Below are 13,895 nucleotides of genomic sequence, written 5' to 3'. Positions count from 1 at the left end.
TTCCTCTGTGTTCACAACCTTTTTCAATTTTGTCCATATTCTTGGAAAGTTGACAAGATAGAATGCAGCGTATTCTCAGAAAATAATGATCGTAGTTTCCCTTGTCTTCTCTTTTTGTTCTTTTTTGTTTCCCTTTCTGTTGTCTTAGAAGAGATGCGAAAAGCGTTCAGTAATTAAATGAAATTTTCAGGCTATCTACCCCAGGCTATTTATCACAATCGCCCTAACGCTACCACCTTCAGAAGGCGCAGTCTCCATGCACATGTGCGAAACATCTAATATTCGATATGCTTGTAAATCATCTGAAAAGAAATTTCCTTGATTGTTGGGTTCAAAAACCAGAAATCGATCCGATTTCAGATGGAACTCAATGACTGATAGTTTATTGTTATGTTAGACAGTTGCTCAGAAAATAATTATGTGAACTACGCACTTGAATGACCTCGAGTAAACTTTCTTTATCGCTGTTTTTAACCCGAAAAACATCCTGCTTTTTGACCAGCCGCTGAGCTGAGCATTTGATTGTCGTCGCTACTCTGGGCAGAGTTGTAACAGGAATGGAGACTGCAGGAATTAAGATTTGCCATACCGTGTTCTGCCCATTTAGCATACACCAATCCTGATTTAAACACCCATCAGACCCAGTGACGAGTTTGACATGCAACTCGATATGCTCGTTTTATTTGACAAGCCGCTGGGCACTTGATCGTCGTCGCTCCTCTCGGTAGAGTTCACGGACCTGACTTGCTTCAGACTGAATACCAACTATTTCATCTGTAAAAAGAAAACTTTATTACAAATTGTTTTTTATGTTGAAAGAAGTCCCTGTTATTCAGCTAAGTACGTCGAATGAACAACGACCAAAAAATTAGCGTAAGGGAAGAATTATCAGTATTGCGGGAAACCGGAGACGAGGAGGCGCCAAATCGTGATGCCTTATCCCTTGCGCCTCTAAGAGTAGCTAGTATTGAATTAATATCTCCTTAAAGTATCACCCTTGAAACATGCATTTAGGTCATGACAATAAAGGAAATGATCGCAAACTCGATGGAGAAACTCTCGATTGTTAGACAAATTCTCCTTGTAAGTAAGATGGGAAATGCAAAGAGAACAGAATGGAGAACTTGCATACTCATGTTAGGATGTAAAAGGTAGAAGGACACACCTAAAAACGGAATCAAATTTATAATTTTGAATCAAGACTGAAACGATTACTCTTCAGCTGATTCTCTGCATGTAGATATGTGTACTTCTTTTTTTTTTACTTTGTCCTAGTAATGTCTTTTTTTTAAAGAAATATTTCCCTTTCATTTAAGCTTACACCTACGCTATCTCCACTGTATAATTGGCACCACTGTTTCAAAACAAGGGCCCTCTAGGAAAAATTGCTTTTTTTATCAAAGTAAGTTATAAAAAACTGTACACATTTCCTTACAAAACTGGAACTCTGAAACGTAAACCCTCTGTCATGTCCAATTGGTGTGACACTGCCACATCATTCTTCCGTTGGCGCCAGGAAGAAGTGTTGTGTTACGTGTTGTGGTGTTATGTCCCCCTTCCCCTCTCCCCTTACTTACCCAAGGTGGTACCAGGCCTGGTTACCAGTAGTGTGCAGGTGGCATAGTACACAAACAACGTCAGTAAGTACCAGAATGCATCGCGATATTTCCTCCTAGTCAAAGGATAAAGCCAAGGGTTGACAACTGTGTGAAGGGAAGCCAGCCGCACCGCAATGAAGTCGATCAACTCCTCAAATGGCCAGCCATTTTGGATAAGCGTCACCCTTAACTAGAAAATATCAAAAATAAATATGTAAAAATCTGTCCTTGCGAGCAAAAAGTACTGAAAAAAAGAAGGAAGAGTTCTTAAATGAAGACATTTAAAAGAAAAAAAAGGAGAAAGAATTGGAAGGACCCAGTGATCGGTTTAACGCATAAGGAGTACGGTTACCGGTCGATTCGTACCCAATCGTTTCGTATCCAGCTCGGTCGTTGCGTTTCGTAACCAAACCAACAAAGGATGTTTTCCATATAAACAATTGGAGAAAATGTATCGCACTTACACGAACTGTTATGTTAAAAGGCCCAGGTAAAAACAATATGCTTTTCTTTTAAAAATATCACGCTCAACTAGGCAATAATTAAGTTTTATTTGTGAAGAAGGTCACCAGTACACAGAACAGAAGTTTCTTTGTAATTTACTTGCTTGACTCTGCCAACTTGTCGTGCGCAACCATTGACATCTGTTCACGCGTCCGTGCGTGAGGTATTTCGAATAAATGTATGACTCCGGTTATTAGCGGTTTGGTATTAACCGGCGGTTTGGTTTGGTTACGAACCTACCCAAAGTTGGGTACGAACCGACTCAAACTTAGGAACGAATCGACTTCTTTTTGGGTACGAAACGGCCGTGGGTACGATATCACCGGTGGGTACGATATCACCGATACTACCAGTAGTGAGGGTAAGCTGTGACCATAATGTCGTCGTGTCGCGGTGGAGCCGTAGTCAAGTCGTCTTATATACAGTCGTAATGAATAAATCGAGTCGTGGTCGATTTGTAATCGCATTTCATTCGTATTATGGTCATATTTCAGTGTTATCAATGTAGTTGTCGCGGTCTGCAGTTAAATCGAACTGTTGTCGTGTGATCGTCGTGATGACGCGTCACTGGATGGTCCATCACTTGTTTTCTAGTCGTGCCACGATCGCGCTGTTCCGTCGCAGTGCGTGTGGTTGTCGAGCCGAAGTGTAAATTGTAGCGTTGAACTGATACAATTCAAAGTGAGTCGTCTAGGAGTTTCATGCACGGAAAGGAATCTCTCACTCAGACGTCACGGCAGGTGGGTTTACTTACCAGAAACAAACTCCAGCAACTAAAAAAAGTAATGGCGACAGCACCACTTAATTTAGCGAACTGAATTTCCATTTTTCCAGAGCTGCAGTGATGGTCTAAAGGCCTTGAGTTCGCCGCCTCTTCATCAGAACGAGGCTTATTTATGCTATCCTGTCTTCGACGCGCAAGTCTCAAAGCCATTATAACTGTAGTTAAATTACACGAAACGACCAGAAACATAGCAAAAGCTAACGAAGACATAAAAATGTAAAGCAGCGCTCGGCCATCAAATGAGGTCGAGTTCCATTCAAATAAACAGAATGTGCCAGGAAAGTGAAGAACATTTCTGCTGACTCCAAAGGCGGGAAGTAAACTTACAGTAAGAACCGAGCATCCGACGCCGATAGAAGCCACCTTCACTTTCTCCTTGTCGTAAATCACATGCCTGTCATAGTAAAATGGTTCACTTAATGCCAGAAGGCGATCGACGCTCATTACAACAACCAGAATAATGGAAGACATGAAGAGAAATGTGATAGCTGTTGCTTGAAAATCGCAACCCATATAGTCACCGATGTAGACTCCGAAGAAATACTTTATCAGTGATTGCGGATACGCTAAAGGAAATACTAACAGGTCTGTCCAGGCTAAAAATAGTATTAGTACATTAGGAATGTTTCTCTTGTGCCGAAGAATTCTGTATGTGACAATCAAAACAAGCAGGTTACCAAAAAAACCGATCAGTCCTGTAAACAGAAGTGTAACTCCGCCGACAAGAAACTGTTCATCGCTGAACTCCTCCAAGCCGAATCCGCGCCCGGTCATGGCAAGTTTGTAAGGAACTTTTCCAAAACGCACTGTTCTGTGAGCGAACAAATTCCCTGCTTAGAGCGTAGCGAACGATGTTCAGCTCCTGCACTTTAACGTCGGTTGTTGATTAATTCTTCTTTAGAGGCCCTGAAAACAGTGTGTGAATGAAATCCGAAACTATTGAATAAAGAATTGTTTTTTCGAAGATATTGAATAGGAATTAATTGACAATGGCACATCGAGGCATCGTAGGCAAAACCCAATGCAGTTTCAAAGGAATAAGCAAGAAAAATATCCACTCAAATGGTTTTCTCCACTTTGGGCGAAAGTTCGCTTCAGCTATCACAAAGCTCCAACAGAAAAATTACCGTTAACCAGGCGATAATTTCTCTGCGCTGAAAAGTCGTCTTGCTCAAAGGGTGTTGTTTTTGTATCTCATTTTCGTTATTCCTGATATTAAAACAGAGATGACTCCATTTCGCGCGGCGTGTAAATATAAACTCCAAGTCATTATCAGAATTCTTATCAGCCAATCAACTGTCAGGATTTGAAACAACAGACACAAGGGGATATTATGAGTCACCTGTAGCAACAGGTGGCTATCCTACTAATTTTTGGTCGATAGCTTATGTTAGGCCGTATGTTATAAAGTATCAGAAGTAACAATCTTATATTTTGGATATTACATATCAAATATTAGGCGATACACTCAAGAACTTGTTTTCCAACGGCATGATCACGTACCATGAAGACCATAAGCAGTTGAGTGCATCGTGTAGAGAAAGTAACAAACAGCGAATTCCTCAAACTTAGAAAAATTGAGACACCCTGTCATCATTTTACTATCCCTTTCGGAAACAAGGCTCAAGAAACATTTTTTTGCACAATATTCCTCTTTAATTTTCTTTCCTGGCGGTGAAAATACAACCACTGTGGCAGTAGACGTTATTTTCACCTATAATTTATTTCAAACAATGAAAAGTTTCTGCTGGAAATCTATACTGAAAAGATACCATAGTTTTTCATTTGGCAAGTTCCTTTGTCTAAACATTCAGAGGCCACTTCTCGAATTTTTAAGGAAATTCGTTATGAACTTATATTAATACTGCAGTGTAAGTTAGTCCACTGAGAAAGTTTCCAAGGGAATTTTTACCCTGGCCGGCAAGCTTTCCTCAAGTGGTAATTTAGTGTTAACAACTGGGTTGAAAACGTAAATTAGCCACCGTAAAGGGTAATAAAGCTGACGTTTCGAGCGTTAGCCCTTCGTCAGAGCGATTAGAGGAATTGTGGGTTGTGTGTGGGTTTATATGCAGAAAGTGGAGCTATGCCATTGGTGGGAATATGGTGACGAGAAAACAGGAATAAATTAGTGGAATGAAAAGCGCTCGTTGATTCCGTGGGGATTAAGGGTGCCGATTTGGAATATAAATTTTTGTTCTAGTGTTTTATGGCTTTCCGAACTGCCTAGATGTAAGGAAAGGCTGCAAACTGCCATATGCTGTTTAGAATGATAAGGAAGATTAAAGTGTCTAGCGACTGGTTTGGATGCGTCCTTGTCATTTCTTTCCACATCGCGAAGGTGTTCTCGGAATCGGTCACCCAGTCGTCTACCTGTTTCGCCGATGTATAACTTATTGCAATTAGTGCAAGTTATGCAGTAAATAACATTTGCGGAGGTACACGTAAAGTGATCAATGATCTTAATGGATCTTTTGGGTCCCGATATTTTCTCTACGTTATGAATGAAAGGACAAGTTTTGTATCGTGAGCGAGCGCATTTAAAAGTTCCAGATTGGTCATTGGTTTGAAATGAACTCCTGACTAAAAAGTTGCCTATGTTTTTGTCACGTTTGAATGAAATAAGTGGGAGTTGCGAAAAGATAGTGCCAGCCAACACTTTAATCTTCCTTAACAAACAAATTTGCCAACGCTTGCGTAACTAACCCTCCATTTGTATCTGTTCGAAATTGTTCTTTTTACAACTGGTCTTCTTTTTGCAGTATGGCGGTTGTTTAGCAAGTCCCAATCCTGTCGATAACACAAACTGACTCCTTTTAAACCTTTCATCAGTATGCATATTCTCCATACTGTTCTATATATATTTCCTTAGCCGCTAACAAGGAGAATATTCTTAACAATCAAGTTCCTTCAATTCGCGATCATTTCCTTTATTCTCGTGACCTTCACGTGTGATTCAGGGCTGATTTTGTAGGGAGAAATTAGCTGCTAGTCACTCATAAGGATTAAAGAGTCAACAAAGTATGGTATTGCAGTCGTAAGGGAGCATAACAAATTCTTTCTGAGAGTGAATCGGACTGTTACCAGAGAAAAGAAAAATATTGACGCATATACAAACGCAAACAGGTTCGTGTGGACGTAGGCCATTTTAAATATTTCTACTTCAAGTTTAATCAAACATTTAACGAGAGGAACTAAATACGGTGATTGAAAATCTCTTCCACACAAATAAACAACTATAACTTACAGTCGGCGAAAGGAATTCTAAATCATTAATACATTAATACTTTATTAATACAAGTTTTCCTTAACTTAAAAAAAGGTCTGAACACATAGAATCCAACTTGACACGCCATTAGATCTCACTATTAAAAGATGTACAAGTCGTTGATTAACTTTAATGGTGATAAAATTCAGCATTTTTCGGTGTTTTAAACCTAATAACACGTGCAACAGTATTTGGTCTTATCACAAAAAGAGCTCAAAGAAAACAGAATTTTGCACCGAATAAAAAATCAGACTAAGACGTTTGCTATCTACATCACTTTCAATTCATAAAATTACAGCTAAAATTATATCAAAGAATTCCACTGATTAACTTTTAAAGTCATTTATCCAATCCTATCACAAAAAACACCGAAAGATCAGAGTCATTTCACAAGGATACGTTAAATGAGATGTTTTTCTTTACTCTCAAATAAAAACAAAATTTACTCTATTTTCAATGCAAAACAGAAAATTCTGTCTACTTAAAAAAACCCAACTACGTTGAAAAGTCTAAAAGGCAAAACAAGCACGATAAAACTTAATTTAAACTGTGTTACAGAGTAAGAAATAAAACAACACGATAAAATAAAAGATCATACATTAATTACTAGATTCCTTGAACTTTGTTCCTATATATGCGTGATAAAAAACCAAGTAAAAGTTGGCTAGCAAAAAAAAGCAAGTTTTCATCTTTATTGAGCGATGAATTTGCAATCTAGTTGGAAATACATAGCATGGTGATACATCTGTTGAAAGAACAAAAAACGACACATTCAAGGCGGGGGATAGTGTGTCGCTGATGTTGTTATGACAACAAGTGCGAACGACGATATCATATATCGGTCTTATCTCTGTAACTTCGCAGGCAGGAGCCATATATACTGTACAATTTGACATGTATAACTGCTAACTTTGAGCGAAAATGTTAAACCAGTTTGTTTTTCACAAGTACTTGATCACAATCATAAAATTCATCCATATTATCAAAAGGGTATTATAAGAGTTGTGCTCACATTAAACAATTAAGGCTAACTCTCAATTTTTCTTTCTTCTTTCACCAGAGGTTCAATAAAGGCCGGTTACCAGCGGTCTACCGCTGACTGTAAGACTTTTATCACCGTCTCCTTATCCTCAGGATCCCCCTTACGGCTCCTTTTCGGGCAAACCCACCTTTAACATTATTTCATTGGCAGCCGCTTATGAGAATAGTTATTGAAACTTTTGTCCCTCGACCACTACCCACCCATATAAATCTTGAGCTTGTCTTTTTCATTAATGAAGGAACATACTTCAGATACGATATAATTTTCATATCCGCCATTAAAAACTTGAGATGAAATTACACGACTGACCGTCGCCATTTTGAATCGTGCTTAACAGCTTGGCCGCTCATCCATGACGTAATTAAGCCTCTTTTCCCTTTGATCCATCTCTTGGCGATATGTTTTAACAATAAGAAGTTTCAGAAAAAGACCTGCTTGAATCAAAAAATGGTTTGTTGCGATAACCAGAGTAGTTTTGCCCGTAGCCAGGTGGAGATTTTAAAGGCAGAGGTGAAAATTATATGGTTTCTTGAGCACACTAATTAAGAGGGAAAAACCAGTCTAAGTGACTCAGCATCAAAATAACACTGCATTCAAAAAAATGTAAACTTTCAGTCATGGAGTGGGCTAAAGGGATGAATATACGAAGTTGTCTAGGTCTTCACACTTGGTGACATCTCATCGAAGGGTTGTGCTAGCTCATCGTCGTGGATAAAATTACTTTCGTCTTCTTCCTCAAGGCGGCTCATGGGTTTGTTTCTCGCCAACATGCCGTAATAACGATACTTCAACGCTCGATGCTTGTACACAAAGAATGCTGCCACACCCACCAGGATAACGATAATGACGACTCCTACACCAATCAAAGCTATATTGGCTTTGTTTTCTTTTAGTACTTGATACGCCACTGTACCATTTTCCTTCACTTTGACAGTTACTATAACAGTCGACGTCGGTGTCTCGCATTTTTCTGTTGCATTAGTCGTTGGAAGCCCCGAATCATTCCCAGGCCTCCAGCAAGGCACTTTGCGTACGTAGGTCACATTACGCATTCCGTTGATGCATTCGCCGATAATTCTATTCACATCACTGTCACGGCATTTTGGGCATGCGTACAACGACTTCCACACGAAGTAGAATTTACAGCCACCGCGCATCGGGCTCGTGTAATTGTTTTCGGGGGCTGGGTTACCGACACCCGCTCTTACGTCACACCTGAGGTCGAGGGTGGTCTGATAGCGCGTGTTTCCGTCTAGAAAGGAAAACATAGAAACAGGAAATGGTTTCACTACATTGAAAACTTCCCAACCATGTATTAGCAAAAATCCTTTATCTTTCCACATTCTTTTATCAAAGTTATGGTTTTTTTAGTAATCGTTTCTTTTCTTTAAAATTTCTTATATAAATTAACTTACATCTCTGGTAACATTCGTCCCCGTTCAGCAGGTCCACGAACAAACCCGATTTGACGTCGGATTTTTTTCGGTAGCCAATCACGGAGCCTAAATCTGTGTCATATGTAAACCACGACGACCTGCACGACATCACAGGCCGGGGAGTGTGCACTCTGGTTACCCGATTACGGTAAACACACGAAGAGTTGTCATGATCAAGGGTACAGAGATTGAAGTAAATAGCTCTGGGGTAAGGCCAAATGCTCAAACTAAGGATAAAAGATAAAATTTAGTTCAGCAAATGATTTGTACAGAAGGGCAAACCCAGAGCACATATTCCAGACGAATAGGATGAAAATTAAAACCATGTTGGGGTAGGAGTTGAATCGTGTGACCTGAAGAAAAATGTGATTGGTGATTGCGTGAGAATTTGCAACCGTTCTAGCAAAAGGCAAGCGCAAGAAGCCATATAACTGGCACAAAGCACGGCGTGAAGCTGGTTGCGATACGTGTCACGCATTGGGAAAAAAAAGAGTCATCAGTTTCAAAATTGAAAGCAAATGGAATTTATGGCACGAAAGCTGTACAGGAGTGGAAAAATTCATTTTTCTTATCAAGAAGAGAGGTAGAGGTATGGATGCGGGGAGGGGGAAATTACGAGGATTATTGCTCACCGTCGTGGTCTCCAAGGTAAACTTGGGCGATAGAACAGTGCTTCAATCATCGGCCCTCCAGGGCGGGAGAGTTTACTGAGGTCATACACGACATCATCCGCAGGCTTGAACATACAGTTGTTCGTGTCACAGCCATCTTTACCTGGAAGCGATTTCGTGTTTTGACCGCACGGAAGACACTGCGAACTTCCCTTCTGCAATTTACCAAGAACACAAATCGTCACTTAAAAAAGACTCCGTAAGACACAGTCCCTGCCTCTCAGTGAAGAATTGGTATAACAGGTAAGATTTTCGATTGGACAAAGTATCTTAACATCCTCCTAATCTTCTAAACATTTTTTTAACGGTTACCTGTTGAAATATTTAAGTTAAGCGTTTGAGTAATATTCAGATGAACTTAGTAAGTAGCATAATTACCGAAAGGCTTCTTGCTGTCATCTTCTCTGGAGGTAAACAGCCCGGTCCCAGTTGGTCTAAGGATGGATTGCGCTATCCAGCGAATAAGTATCACTCCGGAGGATAGTGCAATTTAACCTTTGGATAGCGTAACCCCTGGGGGATACATGTTGTCCAGCTCGGAAGCCCGAGATAAATATATGTAGAAAGTCAGGAACAACCAAAATTCTAGAGTTGCTTCCCCGGGTCCTCGTTTCGTTTGGTCACATGGTCGGAAACGGTGAGTAAAACCGCGTGGTACTGGAGACGAAAATGCGAATCGCCTCAAGCAGGGAGGGCATGCGCTCTTATACTGCTGTCAGGCCACTACGCGCTAGTTTTAAGATAAAAAGCTTACCGCAGCAGCAAAGGTTCCTTCTTTGCAGGATATACAACTTTTTGCTCCAAGTGGACTGCTGGTTCCGTTTGGACATATTGTGCAATCAGTGTTGCCTGGGTTACTATGGTACCCCGCTGGGCATGCTGTGCAGTTCTTGGCTGTTCCGTTCTGCACCCCAAGTACACTAATATTGTAGAGCTTTCCTTCAAAAGCAGTGGAAAGCATTCGTGTCTCGTCTTGTTGGATGAAAACCCATCTGTGGAAAGACCGTTAGGAGAATGAGAGAGAGATATATAAAAGCAATCAACGATCTGTTCGCAAATCTTTACATCAGGACGGCACTTGATGAAATAATATCTTGCAGGAGTTTCCTTGAATAACTTAAAATCAGTCTTGTCAAATATTGATCACGGACATACTGGACTCCACTAGGATTGAAAAGAGATTTGATTCTACTAACAAAAACAAAAAAGGCTAGGTGGAATTTCGGTGACGGTATGCGTTTCGCCTGGTGTGCGATGACATACCATAGACGGTGGCAAATACAGCTGACATTTTTGTGTACCTGAAGGAAAAGCGTCCTTTCTTGAGCGGGTAAACATGTCTAATAACTCTGCCGTCACGTTTATTTTCATGCCTGTAGAAATATCTTCCCTTAGGACGCGTGCAGTTTAGTTCGTCCACAATCGTGTTGTTACTCCAAACTTGAAATACTAAGTTACAGTCTTGGATGTTAGCGAGATGTTCCCCTGGCATAGATTTTTGTGAAACACCAGTCACATTACAGGTGATGGAGCAGTTAAAAGCGATTTTTGCTAACTCGGAGTCCAATGTAAATTCTGATGACTGCAGATAAGTACGCACATTTCCAACAACACGTGCTGTTCGGATTACATGACCAGAAGGTATCCAGCCACGCTAAAAAATAACATGAGAAACAAGGCCCCGTCACAAGATGGCGATTCTCCTTACTGTCTGCCATATAGTTATTGTGTTGTTAGTTTGGAGAATTTGGTATTGGATCTACTAATAATCCCCTAATTGATAAATTTCTTTATTCTCGCTACTTGTCTGCTTGATATTGTATTGATATTGTAAGGAGAAATTCTACCTTGGTCACTTATGGAAAATGGGCAAGAATATCAGCGACACACTTGGCTACGCCTTGTGTGCCACTTTTTTGTTCTTACCACAGTTTGCCTTTTAGCATAAAAAACAAATAGATTTCATGTTGCCGTGGGCTTGTACAGTAATAGGTAAGCGGTCAGTAGGGCACCAGCTGTTTCAGAGCCGCGGGTGCTTTTAGGTTTCCGAGCTGTTTTCAAAATAGCAGCGATTTTTTTATGTGCATTTGAAAACAATTTTCAAAAGATAAGGTCACTACCTGGAGTCTCAAAATGCTATAAGTGGCGAAAAAAATTATGGTTCAGAAACAAATTTCGCCTATAAAAATCTATTACATCCAAATTTTTCTTACAAACCTTCACAGCACAATCCCCGACACAATTAGCGGTGAACCCCTCAGGTAGTGTGTTGTTTCTCCAGACACTATAATGTTTCCCTGGCAACGCCACATGACCGGCCTCACAGGTCTCGCATTTGACTCCACGTGACTTGAACCCAGTTTCGCACGGTTTGCACTGCAGGTTTCCTCCGGTTCCATTCACGATCTCAAACCCACCCTCGCATTTACATTGATACCGAATTGGTTTAAGACTGGGATTCCCTGCTGGATCGCAAAGACGCCTGGGATCGCTGACATTTGCAACTGAAAATCAACAAGGAAGTTAATGAATAAAAAAGATGCATCAATGTCAGTATCTGAGCAACTAGGCACCCACCCCTTCCCTAACCATACAACGTTCAACTGATAATAAGTCGGGGTTAATGATGGATTAGGGGAGAGAAATGCGCACAGCTGCTCAGATTCTGAGTTATGGGTACTTTTGATCCCGGAGCTCTTTGCCCTTGAGCTAAATCTGGTTTCTACAGCACAAAGCAAGCAAGGGTGGGTTGTTCGCAGCTGGGTCAAGATAAACCATAGTTGGTGTGAAAAATATGATTTCAGATCAAAAAGCTTCAATAAAAACTTCAGTTTAACTCTTTTTCTCAACAATCTGATTACTGGATGCTCTCAAAACAATTGAGAACGTTACCAGGAAAAGGATTTCGGATAAAGCAAGGGAGGCCTCTCCCCTAACCCAACATTAACCCATACTTGGAAGGTGGCACAGCTGAGTTGTGGGGCACTGAACTTGCAATCTGGTGGTCACCGGTCTTCCACCCGGCTACTCACTAGATTTGCGCTTGGTTAAGTTCAACTCCTCCACTGTGCTGTGTAAAAAACCGACCTGTCTGCCTACTACAGGTTGGAATTTTCAAGCATTTGAAGTTTACGTGAAACATAAGTTTCTCTCTCTTTCATATTGCGAGGTCCTTAGAGGCTTGAAATTAAAGCTCAATAAATTGTAAATTTAGTTATTCATTAATTCAAAGAAAAAGAAACCCAGATTAAAATTGGACCCTCGGTTATTATTTCAAACAACTGTACCCAAGGTCACAGCCACCGCCTCCACTGCGGGTTTCCCTAACAGTCTTCCAGACCCCATTCACCCTCCTAGCTGGAGAGGGGCATTGTGATAAATAATAACCTCCTGAGCCCTTTAGCTCCCAAGATCACATTCAGGTTAATCTCTTTTAAATTACTGGCTGCAATACAATTGTTAGGATGTTGGTCTGGAGAATTTGGTATTGGATCATTTAATAATACCCTAATAATATTTATCCTTATTCTCATCACTTTTCTGCTTGAAAGTGTATTAATATTGTAAGGAGAGGTTCCCTCTTGGTGACTTATGGGAAGTAAAGGATTAAGATGACAACAACATAATCAGTTATTTTCATCTAAATGAACACTGTCATCTCATTTGATATGGTCTCAATTTTAAACCTATCTAAAGCTCATTTTTAATGTTAGGACCATCCTCAACCCTTTCACTCTCAAGATCTAACTGTTATTTCTCCCCTCTAGCTGCTACATATTTCTTTGAAACTTAGTTGTGAAAATTCGGTGTTAGAGTTAGATAACTTCTACCTGATAAGTTTGAGTACTCTCATTACCTGTATGCATGATGATGTACGAATATTATAGGGAGAAGTTACAAGTTAATTACCTTCAGGAGTTTTAAGATAGTGTCTCTGTAAGAGCAGTCCGGTAGATTTTGCTTGAGACACGGATTTCGCTCATTTCTTGTGTGATGTAAGACATTCATGTACCTACACTAAAACCACAATCCGTTTGATCGGATCTCTTTACTTTTCAGAGTTTTACGGAAATTAAATTTCACTCGAACGAAGGCTTGTCGTGACACTTTTCAAGGCTTTAATTTAAGACAACTTTGGAGGACAATTTACAAAAAAATACGGAACGCAGCAAAAAACAAATACCACAGCCATGTATATTAACTCTATCTTATCTATCTTAGTGTTGCAGACAACTTTTGTTTTGCTTAGTATTCTTTCTTCTTTCAAAAACATTTCTTTCCAAATAGGACTGGCATCAATTCATAAACAAATCTTTACCATGTAAATAAATATGTCTAGATAATCGAGATAACCACTGAACCTCTTGTATCGCATCAGAAGTAACGTGTCTTGTCTTTGCCCAACTCTTAGAACATGGAGCGGCAAAGACGCGAGACACGAGTCTCTCGTCTCGCGACTTCTCCATGCTCACAGGATACGCGTGACCTCACTATCTTTATGAAAAATCAGAGACTGCTCGGAGTCTGTATTCCGTTCAACCATTTCATAAGAGTAACGCGAGTCTTTTCAATTGAGTGAAAAAGTCACAAACCTA

The 13,895-nt window shown here is 40.2% G+C and overlaps 2 protein-coding genes across 2 annotated transcripts in view; both read right to left on the bottom strand.

Annotated features, from left to right (window-relative positions):
• Nucleotides 1-148: 148 nt before the first annotated feature.
• LOC131799079 (prostaglandin E2 receptor EP4 subtype-like) lies at nt 149-4,047 on the bottom strand. The gene is made up of 3 exons (XM_059116752.2): nt 2,857-4,047; nt 1,578-1,788; nt 149-774 (listed from the first exon to the last, which is right to left on the bottom strand). The coding sequence occupies exons 1-3, from the start codon at nt 3,658-3,660 to the stop codon at nt 680-682; spliced, it is 1,110 nt and encodes a 369-aa protein (XP_058972735.1). The 5' UTR covers nt 3,661-4,047; the 3' UTR covers nt 149-679.
• A 1,989-nt stretch (nt 4,048-6,036) lies between these two features.
• Nucleotides 6,037-13,895, bottom strand: part of LOC131798994 (endosome/lysosome-associated apoptosis and autophagy regulator family member 2) — a 15,838-nt gene continuing 7,979 nt past the window's right edge. Inside the window, exons 7-12 of the mRNA XM_059116662.2 lie at nt 11,518-11,804; nt 10,602-10,954; nt 10,055-10,292; nt 9,262-9,455; nt 8,609-8,856; nt 6,037-8,445 (exon numbers count right to left, since the gene is read on the bottom strand). Of these exons, the coding sequence (XP_058972645.2) occupies nt 7,847-8,445; nt 8,609-8,856; nt 9,262-9,455; nt 10,055-10,292; nt 10,602-10,954; nt 11,518-11,804 (1,919 nt within the window). The 3' untranslated portion in view covers nt 6,037-7,846. The remainder of the gene's footprint in view (nt 8,446-8,608; nt 8,857-9,261; nt 9,456-10,054; nt 10,293-10,601; nt 10,955-11,517; nt 11,805-13,895) is intronic.

This window comes from Pocillopora verrucosa, chromosome 13 (genome assembly GCF_036669915.1).
Source record: "Pocillopora verrucosa isolate sample1 chromosome 13, ASM3666991v2, whole genome shotgun sequence".
Classification (NCBI taxonomy): Eukaryota; Metazoa; Cnidaria; class Anthozoa; order Scleractinia; family Pocilloporidae; genus Pocillopora; species Pocillopora verrucosa.
This window is presented reverse-complemented; position numbering and strand designations above follow the sequence as displayed.

What these genes read in the sequence shown, in the direction of transcription:
- LOC131799079 (XM_059116752.2), bottom strand. Translation starts at nt 3,660, where the DNA reads ATGACCGGGCGCGGATTCGGCTTGGAGGAGTTCAGCGATGAACAGTTT. An exon ending in GTTGCTGGAGTTTGTTTCTG is followed by an intron (nt 1,789 to 2,856) that starts GTAAGTAAACCC and finishes GATATTTTCTAG; the next exon opens with TTAAGGGTGACGCTTATCCA. An exon ending in CAGGCCTGGTACCACCTTGG is followed by an intron (nt 775 to 1,577) that starts GTAAGTAAGGGG and finishes TTCTTTTTACAG; the next exon opens with ATGAAATAGTTGGTATTCAG.